Source organism: Anolis sagrei, chromosome 4, assembly GCF_037176765.1.
Source record: "Anolis sagrei isolate rAnoSag1 chromosome 4, rAnoSag1.mat, whole genome shotgun sequence".
Lineage (NCBI taxonomy): Eukaryota > Metazoa > Chordata > Lepidosauria > Squamata > Dactyloidae > Anolis > Anolis sagrei.
The window spans coordinates 241,934,006-241,946,512 of NC_090024.1; the positions used below are offsets into that span (position 1 = coordinate 241,934,006).

At 45.7% G+C, this 12,507-nt stretch overlaps 1 protein-coding gene across 5 annotated transcripts in view; it reads left to right on the forward strand.

Annotated features, from left to right (window-relative positions):
• HM13 (histocompatibility minor 13) overlaps positions 1-12,507 on the forward strand; it is a 45,866-nt gene that overhangs the window by 32,246 nt on the left and 1,113 nt on the right. For 3 of the 5 annotated variants that reach the window (XM_060771847.2, XM_060771848.2, XM_060771849.2), the window contains exons 9-12: positions 1,912-1,948; positions 3,522-3,624; positions 5,264-5,349; positions 9,635-9,838. In XM_060771847.2, coding sequence (XP_060627830.2) covers positions 1,912-1,948; positions 3,522-3,624; positions 5,264-5,349; positions 9,635-9,791 — 383 coding nt within the window. In that variant the 3' untranslated portion in view covers positions 9,792-9,838. The remainder of the gene's footprint in view (positions 1-1,911; positions 1,949-3,521; positions 3,625-5,263; positions 5,350-9,634; positions 9,839-12,507) is intronic. The other 2 variants (XM_060771850.2, XM_060771851.2) reach the window with 1 other exon arrangement.

A 12,507-nucleotide genomic window follows, 5' to 3' on the forward strand; every position in this document is an offset into this window, starting at 1 on the left:
GAACATTAAAACACAGAACATTTTCTTTGTAGTAAAATAATATGGTTGCATTATTTACACGAACAACGTTTCTATAACACAGATAAAGTTCTTTATACTTCCTTCATTGCTTCCACACTGGGCTTCTTTCCTATGTAGATAAACAGCTTCGCTCTCACAGAACCTCCCCTCACAACAAACTTATACTGGAGCTTCACACAGTAGCTTTGTACACACAGCAGCCTTTATACACTGGAGCTTCACACACAAGGCTTTACAACCTGGGGCTTCTCTCATTGAAGCTTCTCACACTCGGCCTTGTGATTAGACTAAGGCCTACCTCACAGACTGAGACCTTTCTCCCACTGAGGTGATCTCTCACACTGAGAGGCTTCTCTCACACTGAGAGCTCTCTCAGACTGACGCATTACTAAGCAACCGGCATACCTGCTTATATTGAACCGCAGCTTTTCTGAGTCACTGCATCCATTAAACCCTTTCAGTGCCTGACGCACATTTTTGTAACCTAAAATTCCTAGTTAATTTTTAATATTTTTGACAAACTTATAATATAATAATAATAACCTCATCTACCATAATATCCCCTTGTTGCATATGATCCACTAGGCCAAAATTACTTAGTTACTTATTAATTTCTATTTGTATTCTGCTTTTCCCCCCAACTTGCTTTTCCTCATTTCCTTTTCATGAATGCAACAACATTCAAAAAGTTATCCATTGCCATTTTTTTGTCATTAGTGCTTTTAATAGCGCTTTCTTTCACCTTTGCCTCCTTTCTCTCTCTTTTCTTGAGGTTTTCATCATATTTTCTTCCACCTCCCTTTCAGTCAAAATTGTCCACATGATTTTGGATTTCAATAGATATGACAATCTTTTGGATTTCAATGGATATGACAATTGTTTGTGAACAATTTCAACACAAAGGAGGAAACCATGAGAACGAACAAAATGTGTCTACCAGTATTAAAGAAAACTCTAAAATCAAAACAGTAAATAAAGAAAAACACTCAGAAAATGGGAATTCCAGACATTAAAAAAATCAGGACCAGCTAACACATCCCAACAAAGGATTCCCCCAGACAGGAAGCAGCAGGTTTAGGAGCTGCAAGGCCATTCAGTGCTAATCAAGGTGACCAATTGCAACATTCACACTTGCCTCCAATAGACAAGAGTTCCCTTCTCCCACCCTGGACATCATTCCACAGATATATAAACCCCATTTTCCTAGTTTCCAACAGACCTCACAACTTCTGAGGATGCCTGCCATAGGTGTGGGCAAAATGTCAGGAGAGAATGCTTCTGGAACATGGCCATGCAGGCCGGAAAACTCACAGCAGCCCAGTGATTCCGGCCATAAAAGCCTTTGACAACAACTTGGAAGGCATGCAATAACAACAGCAACAGGTCTTAAAGTTGCTTGTTGATTTCATAGAATTTTTAAAGCAATGCATCCTCAAAGATGGCTTTTTCCCCAGTTGTTTACTCTGAAACAGAGCCTATTGCAGGCATGGGCAACCTTTGGCCCTCCAGGGGTTTTGGACTTCAACTCCCACAATTCCTAACAGCCGGAAGGCTGTTAGGAATTGTGGGAGTTGAAGTCCAAAACCCCTGGAGGGCCAAAGGTTGCCCATACCTGGCTTACAGCTTCTGAATCCTCATATCCTACTACTAAGCAAGGCTGACCCTACTTAGCTTCTGAGATAAAATGAAATCTGGGAGTAGGAGGATATGTTGGAGAAAGAGGAATGCTTTTATCACTGCAAAAATGTCCATTGCACAGTCCCACCGTTTTTTTATCGGCCACGAGAGGGTGCTGTGACCTTCTGAGAACTTTGGTCAATGGCTAAGTTAGTAATCTTGTTCCATCTTCTCTTGTTGTCCTAACACAGTATTTCTTCCTCCCACCTGCAGGAATCTTCATTGCTTTGCTGCTCCGCTTTGATATCAGGTATGTCCTTCAGTGGTTTGCTGTTCTGTATCATCCAATGCCCCTTGTAAAGCATCCATTGGTAGGGGACCCAGCTTGGGAAAGGAGATCAAAATGCTATGGGGATTTCCTCTGCTTATGGCAGGGTTTCTCAAACTGGGGGTTGCGACCCCTGCAGGGGTCGCGTGGAGGGTGTCAGGGGTCATAGAATCATAGAAACATAGAATCAAAGAGTTGGAAGTGACCTCATGGGCCATCCAGTCCAACCCCCTGCCAAGAAGCAGGAATATTGCATTCAAATCACCCCTGACAGATGCCCATCCAGCCTCTCTTTAAAAGCTTCCAAAGAAGGATTATCCACCACACTCCAGGGCAGAGAGTTCCACTGCTGAACACCTATCACAGTCAGGAAGTTCTTCCTCACGTTCAGATGGAATCTCCTCTCTTGTAGTTTGAAGCCATTGTTTCGAGTCCTTGTCTCCAGGGAAGCAGAAAACAAGCTTGCTCCCTCCTTCCTGTGGCTTCCTCTCACGTATTTATACATGGCTATCATATCTCCTCTCAGCCTTCTCTTCTTCAGGCTAAACATGCCCTGTTCCTTAAGCCGCTCCTCATAGGGTTTGTTCTCCAGACCCTTGATCATTTTAGTCGCCCTCCTCTGGACACATTCCAGTTTGTCAATATCTCTCTTCAATTGTGGTGCCCAGAATTGGACACAGTATTCCAGGTGTGGTCTAACCAAAGCGGAATAGAGCATGGGGAGCATGACTTCCCTAGATCTAGACACTATGCTCCTATTGAGGTCGCCAAATACCATCAGAAAACACATATTTCTTTTGGTCATGGGGGTTCTGTGTGGGAAGTTTGGCCCAATTCTATCGTTGGTGGTGTTCAGAATGGTCTTTGATTGTATGTGAACTATAAATCGCAGCAACTACAACTCCCAAATGTCAAGGTCTATTTCCCCTGAACTCCACCAGTGTTCACATTTGGGCATACTGAGTATTCGTGCCATGTTTAGTTCAGATCCATCATTGTTTGAGTCTACAGTGCTGGATGTAAGTGAGCTACAACTCCCAAATTCAAGGTCAATGCCCTTACAGTATTTTCTGTTGGTCATTGGAATTCTGTGTGTCAAGTTTGGTTCAATTCCATCGTTGGTGGAGTTCATAATGCTCTTTGATTGTAGGTTAACTATAAATTCCAGCAACTACAACTCCCAAATGACAAAATCAATGCCCCCCCCCCCCCCCACACACACACACACCATCCTACCAGTATTCAAATTTGGGCATAATGGGTATTTGTGCCAAATTTGGTCCAGTGAATGAAAATACATCCCGCATATCAGATATTTACATGATGATTCATAATAGGAGCAAAATTACAGTTATGATGTAGCAATGAAAATAATGTTATGGTTGGGGGTCCCCACAACATGAGGAACTGTATTAAGGGGTTGCAGCATTAGGAAGGTTGAGAACCACGGCTTATGGGGTCCCTTGTGGCATTTATGGGTGGGTAGATCCACCAATGCAGGCCTCTATAGAGTTCCATAAACACCCTTTCTCTTCTGTTTCATCCCTTGCCGCAGCCTCAAGAAGAACACACACACATACTTCTACACCAGCTTTGTGGCTTACATTTTCGGTCTCGCCCTCACCATCTTCATCATGCACGTCTTTAAACACGCCCAGGTGAGCTGCCTTTGTGTGCATCCTGTTTAAGTTGTATGCTTGTTTTGTTCCCTTGTTTTGGTGCAGTGGGTTAAACCGCTGAACTTGCTGACTCAAAGTTCACAGGTTCAAATCAGGGAAGCGGCATGAGCTCCTGCTGTTAGCCCATCTTCTGCTAACCTAGCAGTTCGAAAACATGCAAATGTGAGTAGATCAATAGGTACCGCTTCTGCGGGAAGGTAACGGCCCTCCATGCAGTCATGCCGGCCACATGACCTTGGAGGTGTCTATGGATAACGCCAGCTCTTTGGCTTAGAAATGGAAATGAACACCAACCCCCAGAGTTGGACACAACTGGACATAATGTCAGGGAGAAACCTTTACCTTTACTTTTGTTCCCTTATGTAAATAAATATTATATTGCCAAAGGGTAGGTATTACCCATCCTGTTCGATTTTATATTGTGTGAATTTGCTTTATTGTTTTATTTTGCTATTGTAATTGTTTTCTGATGTAATTTTTGTTTTCTGTATTCTGTATTTTATTGTGTTGTATTGTATTTTTTGGGCTTGTTAGCCGCCCCGAGTTCCCATTGGGGAGATGGTGGCGGGATATAAATAAAGATGATTATTATTATTATTATTATTATTATTATTATTATTATTATTTGAAACACAAGATGAATCCACAGCAGACAATCGGCTGGCTGTTGTGTTGGATCACACGTCAAACACTTCCCAAGTGTCTAGGACTGTGTGATGTATCGTTGAATAATGCGTGCAGATCCCAGTAAGGTGGCCTTCTGCAGCTGGCACATGGTAATCTTGTCAGCGCCAATTGTGTTTAAGTGCAGGCCAAGGTCTTTAGGCACTGTACCCAGTATGCCAATCACCACTGGGACCATTTTTACTGGTTTGTGGCAGAGCTTGCAGTTCGATTTTTAAATCCTCATATCGTGTCAGCTTTTCCAGTTGTTTCTCTGCAATCCTGCTGTCACCTGGGATTGCGACATTGACGATCCATACTTTGTTTTTTAACACGATTGTGAGGTCAGGCGTATTATGCTCCAAAACTCTGTCTGTCTGAATCTGGAAGTCCCAGAGGAGTTTGGCGTGTTTATTCTCTGTAACTTTTTCCGACTTGTGATCCCACCAGTTCTTTGTCGCAGGCAGATGGTATTTGTGGCACAAGTTCCAATTAGCCTTCAACAAGTTCCAATTAATCATCTGAGCAATGGTGTTGTGCCTCTGCTTGTAGTCTGTCTGCACAATCTTCTTGCAGCAGCTGAGGATGTGATCTATTGTTTCATCTGCTTCCTTGCAGAGTCTACACTTGGGATCTGTTGTCGACTTATTATTATTATTATTATTATTATTATTATTATTATGGTCTGTAGCTTTGTTGGGGAGATGGAAGGATGAAGCAAATCACTGGACACATGATTTTGGGGATTTGACAGACCTCAGGTGCAGACCCAAAATTAATAAGAACATCAGCCCTGGCCTTGTCTTACTCAACTGCCGAGTATGCCTGCCCTGTTTGGCATAAGTCTGTCCATGCAAAGCAGGTGAACATAGCGTTGAATGAAACATGCAGAATAATCACAGGATGTCTTATACCCTACACCTCCCTAATGCCTCTCCTCCCTTCTCCCTTGCAGCCAGCCCTGCTGTACTTGGTCCCGGCCTGCATCGGCTTCCCCCTCCTCGTGGCTCTGGTGAAGGGAGAAGTGGCAGAGATGTTCAGGTGAGAGCTCCCCGCCTCCTCAAGTGTACACACAAATCCTTGGTAACCAACACCATTTCAAACAGGGACAGCAGGTGGATCCTTCCTGTTCGAATCTGGAAGGAATAACTGAGATCCCTCCTGCTTTCAAGAGCTGGAGAAGTGAGGATGGGCCAGGCTTTCCTCAATTCCTTCCCAAGGAAGCATGCCTCTAGGGCTGTACATGAGCAAACTCAGGCCCTCCATGTGTTTTGGACTTCAACTCCCACAATTCCTAACAGCCAGTTAGCTGCTGTAGCCTTCCAGGTGAGCTATATCGGTGAGACCACGGTAGCGCAGTGGGTTAAACCACTAAGCTGCTGAAGTTGCTGACCAGAAGGTTGGCGGTTCGAATTCACAGGACGGGGTGAGCTTCCGCTGTTAGCCCCAGCTTCTGCCAACTAAGCAGTATTGCTGCTTTATTGCCTTGTCCCGAAAGCGTGGTCCCACAGCCAATTTTTGACCATCCTTCTAAAGGACAGGAGGGAGGGGGCCAATCTCACCATGAAGGGAGTTCCATAGCCGGGAGCAATCACCGAGAAGGCCCTGTGTCTTGTGCCTGTGACAATGGCAGGACGGAAAGCAGGGCCTCCCCGGCGGATCTTAATCTCCGCGATGGTACATAGGGAGAGATGCATTCAGACAGGTAATTTGGGCCAGGGCCGTTTAGGGCTTTATAGGCCAAAGCCAGCACTTTGAATTGTGCCCGGTAGCAAACTGGCAGCCAGTGGAGCTGGCGTAACATGGGAGTTGTATGCTCCCTGTATGCCACCCCAGTTATTAACCTGGCTGCCTCTCGTTGGACTATTTGAAGCTTCCGAGCAGTCTTCAAGGGCAACCCCACGTAGAGTGCATTGCAGTAGTCTATCCTAGATGTAACGAGAGTGTGGACCACCGTGGCCAAGTCCGACTTCCCAAGTTACGGGTGCAGCTGGTGCACAAGTTTTAATTGTGCGAACGCTCCCCTGGCCACCGCTGCAACCTGAAATTCCAGGCTCGGTGATGAATCCAGGAGAACTCCCAAGCTGCAGCAATATACAAAATATACAAACTTTACAGCTGCTTCTTCTTCCTCACCACCCACAGCAGCGATTTTCCAGCACACTCTCCAAACCATCATCAACCCTCATCCAATTTACTCAGTATGACTACAACCTATATACAAACCCCATTGCATTGACCACCACACTCTAAATACAGTGGTTTAACGCTTTTGCAGGTTGCTAGGACAGAGGTATTAACTCAGCTATCATTTAGAACATGTCAGGTCATTTCCAAATCCTGCTTCTCTCTCTGATGTAGAAACTATGGTTGTTGCTATGGATATGTTCCATAGAGAGGTGAATTGCAGTCTTTCTCCCATTTCCAAATTGGGCACCTTGAAAGTGTAGAGAAAGGGAAAGGCAAGTGGGGGCGGGGGTTGCATAGATCAAAGCGGCTCGCGCAGACGAAGCGGAAGATCCCCCACCCCAGGAATCCCGGCAGGTGTTGCGCAGCGTCCTTCGGCTCCCATCCAGGAGGCTTTGATGTGCAGCCGCTTCCTGGGAGCAGTGACAGGAGATGACAAGGCGCCTCGCACCTCGCAGGTGCCCTGACCTTCACCTGGAAGAGAGGAGGTGGGGTTTCCCTACTTTTAGCCCCACCTGTTGGTCTTCAGTCCTGCCGGCACAGGGGTTTAACCCACTGCGCCACCGGGGGCTCCTCTCTCCAAAATTAGTCTGCTGTTATGTTGATGCTAGCTACTTTTGTTATGTTGTTTTATGCTGTTTTTATGGTGTTTTAATTGTTATTGCCGGTGGCGCAGTGAGTTAAAACACTGAGCTGCTGAGCTTGTTGATCGAAAGGTCACAGGTTCGATTTCAGGGAGCGGCGTGAGCTTCCGCTGTCAGCCCTAGCTTCTGCCAACCTAGCAGTTCGAAAACATGCAAATGTGAGTAGATCAATAGGTACCGCTCCGGCGGGAAGGTAACGGCGCTCCATGCAGTCATGCCGACCACATGACCTTGGAGGTGTCTACGGACAACGCTGGCTCTTCGGCTTAGAAATGGAGATGAGCACCACACCCCAGAGTCAGACATGACTGGACTTATTGTCAGGGGACTACCTTTACCTTTACCTTTTTACCTGGGCTTGGGCCCTATGTAAGCCGCCCCAAGTCCCTTCGGGGAGATGGAGGCGGGGTAGAAAAATAAAGTTCTTCTTCTTCCTCTTGAGCTCCCTCTGTCAGCTCCAGCTCTTCATGCGGGGACATGAGAGAAGCCTCCCACAAGGATGGCAAAACTTCAATCATCCAGGTGTCCCTTGTGCACCGTCCTTGCAAAAGGCCCATTCTCTCACTCCAGAAGCGACTTAGGGAGGGATATTTAGAATTCTTAGCCAGAGAGCTCTAGCGCAGTGGTTCTCAACCTGGGGGTCGGGACCCCTGGAGGGGTCACGCAGGAGTGTCAGAGGGGTCACTAAAGACCATGCGAGATCGATAGATAGATAGATAGATAGATAGATAGATAGATAGATATATCTAAAAACCATGCGATATCTATCTATCTATCTATCTATCTTGCATGGTCTTTAGTGACCCCTCTGACATATATGTGTGTGTGTGTGTGTGTGTGTGTGTGTGTATCGACCTATGCCATGGTCACAGTATTTTCTGTTGGTCATGAGGGTTATATGTGGAAAGTCTGACCCAATTCTATCGTTTGCAGGGTTCAGAATGCTCTTTGATTGCAAGTGAACTATAAATCCCAGCAACTACAACTATTTTCCCCAAATTCCACAAGTGTTCATATTTGGGCATACTGAGTATTCGGTCCAGATCCATCATTGTTTGAGTCCACAGTGCTCTCTGGATGTAGGCGAACTACAACTCCCAAACTCAAGGTCAATGCCCACCAAACCCTTCCAGTATTTTCTGTTGGCCATGGGAGTTCTCTGTGCCAAGTTTGGCCCAATTCCATCGTTGGTGGGGTTCCGAATGAAGTACCAAGGAAAATAATGTTATGGTTGGGGGTCACCACAACATGAGGAACTGTATTAAGGGATCGCAGCATGAGGAAGGTTGAGTACCACTGCTCTAGCGCTTCCCTAAACTACAAATCCCAGCATTCAACAGGATACAGCTATATAGCACCATCATCAGGAGACTCTGGTGGTGCAGTGGGTTAAACCTTTGAGCTGGCAGGACCTCTGACCAACAGGTCAGTGGTTTGAATCCAGAGAGAGTGGCTTGAGCTCCCTCTGTCAACTCCCCATGCGGGGACGTGAGAGAAGCCTCCCGCAGAGAAGGTTAAACATCAATCATCCGGGTGTCCCCTGGGCAACGTCCTTGCAGATGACCAATTCTCTCCCACCAGAAGCGACTTGCAGTTTCTCAAGTCGTTCCTGACACACACAAAAGTGAGAGTTGGAACTGGCAGAGGAGAGAGCACATTCACTCTCATATTTGAGTCACCAAAACGGTCCCAACTGGGACAGTGTTTTGCAGGGAAGCCAAGTGGGGTAACAGGTGTGGCAACAGGTAAAGACCTTGGACTTTTCCCTGGGACTTTTCCAGCATTCTCAGGTCTTAGGTGCTTGCATGGCAATTAGTTTATTGTAACAGTTGGTCATGAATGCATTCCCCACAAATGAGCAAGGGGAAGCTTGCTAACAGAACTGCAAGCGCAAGAAATGTGAAACTTCCAGGTTTTCTGTCCTCACAATCGAGAACGAACAATTCCTATAGGAATCCCCCTCCCTCGCAGGGGGAAAAAACCCCAGACATCTCTGTGTAGTGTTTGCAAATGCTACAGTGCCTTTGGAAGTCACTTTGCACATAAATGTGTACCAGGTTATATTTTCCCCACCATAAACATTATTTCTAGGAGCATGCGTAGGTTTTACTGATGCAAAAAGACGCAATGTTTGTGCAACCCCCTTGCACAATTTGGCACCGAAAAAAACACTTTCCAGAAACATATTTGATCTCTGTTTGCATGTATACCCTGCAGGGAATAATCCTCAATTCTTGCAGCAAACCATCTGGAATTGTACTGTAAAGAAAGATGTCCCGAAATGTTTTCGGATGTGCAAATGCCAAGTGAAAACAGCCTAAAACCCTTACTTCTAGAGAGTTTGGCTAGCATAATTTCATCCATCGCTATCAGGTGCTCTCTGCCACTTGAGTGCCACCACTCTTTAGCCTTTTTTTTCTGCTTTCCCTCCTCCTCCTCTTCCTTTCTCACCTCTCCATCCTGTCTCTGTGTGTGTGTCTCTCTCTCTCCTGCAGCTATGAGTCTTCTGCCGAAATCTTGCCCCATACCCCTCGGCTCACCCATTTCCCTAGCGTCTCCGGGTCTCCGTCCAGCCTGGCTGACTCCATGCAGCAGACATGCTCCTCCTCTTCTTCCCACAGACGCCGGCAGCAAAACCCCAGCGCCATGTAGCCCTTTGGGGCCAGGCCCTCCCTGCCCACCTGTGTGTCTCTGGCCAGGTAGGGAGAGAGCCGAGCCTAAGACCCTAGGATGGGGAGTGTAGGGATATTGGGGGTATCCAGAGCTGAGCAGATTGTCGCCCAGGCATGGGCAAACTTGGGCCCTCCAGGTGTTTTGGATTTCAGTTCCCACAATTCCTAACAGTTGAGAATTATGGTCCAAAACACTTGGAGAGTCAAAGTTTACCCATGCATGGTGTAGCCAGTGAGCATATGGTTGGAAATAGGAAATAAAATACGCAAGATGCTCTGGTAGTCCAAAGAAGGTGAAAATTCCTATCATTACAGGTGACATATCTATATAAATAAAAATGTAATGTTTGTTTGTGGGATTAACATAACTCAAAAACTACTGGACGAATTGACATGAAATTTGGACACTACACCCTAACAGACCAACAAGTAACCATCACTCATACCCCCCCCCCCAAAAAAAAACCTAGTAGAAAGGACTTTAAAACCCAAAAAAGCAAAATGACAATACAGCGCAGGCATGAAAATGACAGCTCCCAGCACCATCTAGTACCAGGCCCTTTTAGGAGAGGAGGATGATCCAAATGCACTGCTTCCAAGCTGCAAACTTTCTTCCTCTTGGATTTCTGAAAGCATCCCAATCCCTGTATATTTCCAATTTCCTTTTCCTGCAACTCCCAGCAATCCACCAGATAGATAAGATAGATTAGACAGAGATAAATAGTAGGTAGATAGATCAACCAGGAGGGCTGCTGGGAGTTGCAGTCCAAGAATAGGTAGAGAAAGAAGAAGGGAGAGAAAGAAAAAGGGAAAGAAAGGGAGGGGGAGAAGGAAGGAAAGGGGTATAGAAAGAAGGAAGGAGAGAGAGAGAAAAGGAAAAGGGGGAGGAAAGAAAGGAGAGGAGGTTGGCCACAGCAACCTTCTGTGAAGTGTTTTTGGAAACTGTGTTTTCCGAGAGAGAGCGTATGTGTCAGGGAGGGCTGATTAGCTGACAGGAAAGGTCAAGCAGCAACCTGATTTCTTGTGGGAGATAGCACAAGGGATTAGCTCTTTAGACTGAGTTAGTTAGCAGTAAGAACTCTGAGAGAGTTAGCTGATAACTCAGGGGACTGCCTAGGATAGGTTAGTCAGAAACTCATTGCTGTTTCTCTGAAGTAGAGTGAGGGATTTTTGTAACCAGCAGCTATATATGTTTGATTAGCTCTGTATGTAACTATGTGAAGAAACTCTTTTTAAGCAACCAGCAAGCTATTGTACTTTTGTAACAAGCGTTTTGTGCCTCTGAGAAGACCAAGTTAGTTGTTTTTTTATAAATAAATCTTTTTCTATTTAACTTTCAAAAAGATCTCTATCGTTCCTCAATTTATCAGTAATCCTTTGTGATAATTCTAGTATCTTTAACATCCTAATACCACAGAAAGGTCTCTTATCCAGTCATTTTGGGAGCTAAGGGGAGAGCTGTGTTGGCAGAGAAGGGAAAAGTTTAAAAAATCCTAAGACATCTTGGGTTGGTGGCAGCATTAAACCAAAAGAAGACTGAAGCGGTGTTCACTCTACCATGACACATTCTATCTAACATCAGCTCGCTACCATACTATTCTCCAGTAGTGGTATATTACATATAATCCTTTACAGGGGTGTTCAGCTGTGGGATTTATAATAAGATATAACTTCGCACTTCTCTATAATTGGTGCCAGTGGCGAGATTGATATCGCATACGCTTCTTTACATATGGCCATGTCCCAGAAGCATTCTTTCCTGATGTTTCGTTACAGAATGCTTCTGGAACATGGCCATACAGTCCCAAAAACTTACAGCATCCCAGTATTTTATTTATCGTGTCATCCACAACCAGAACATTATATTACATTTCTAACAGAACAAAACAAACAAACAGATAAGAAAAAGCAACACAAATTTTGCAAACTTGGTAGCTGATTAAATGTCCTTTGACCAGTATCTGGCCCCTTGGAGTGCCTCTGGTGTTGCCGCAAGAAGGTCCTCCATCGTGCATGTGGCAGGGCTCAGGTTGCATTGCAGCAGGTGGTCAGTGGTTTGTTCTTCTCCGCACTCGCATGTCGTGGATTCCACTTTGTAGCCCCATTTCTTAAGATTGGCTCTGCATCTCATGGTGCCAGAGCGCAGTCTGTTCAGCTCCTTCCAAGCCGCCCAGTCTTCTGTGTGCCTAGGGGGGAGTCTCTCATCTGGTATCACCCATGGATTGAGGTGCTGGGTTTGAGCCTACCACTTTTGGACTCTCGCTTGCTGAGGTCTTCCAGCGAGTGTCTCTGTAGATCTAAGAAAACTATTTATTGATTTAAGTCGTTGATGTGCTGGCTGATACCCAAACAAGGGATGAGCTGGAGATGTCTCTGCCTTGGTCCTTTCATTATTGGCTGCAACTTCCCTGTGGATGTCAGGTGGTGCAATATCGACTAGGCAGTGTAATTTCTCCAGTGGTGTAGGGCGCAGGCATCCCGTGATAATGCGGCATGTCTCTCATTAAGAGCCACATCCACTGTTTTAGTGTGGTGAGATGTGTTCCACACTGGGCATGCATACTCAGCAGCAGAGTAGCATAGCGCAAGGGCAGATGTCTTCACTGTATCTGGTTGTGATCCCCAGGTTGTGCCAGTCAGCTTTTGTATGATATTGTTTCTAGCACCCACTTTTTGCTTGATGTTCAGACAGTGCT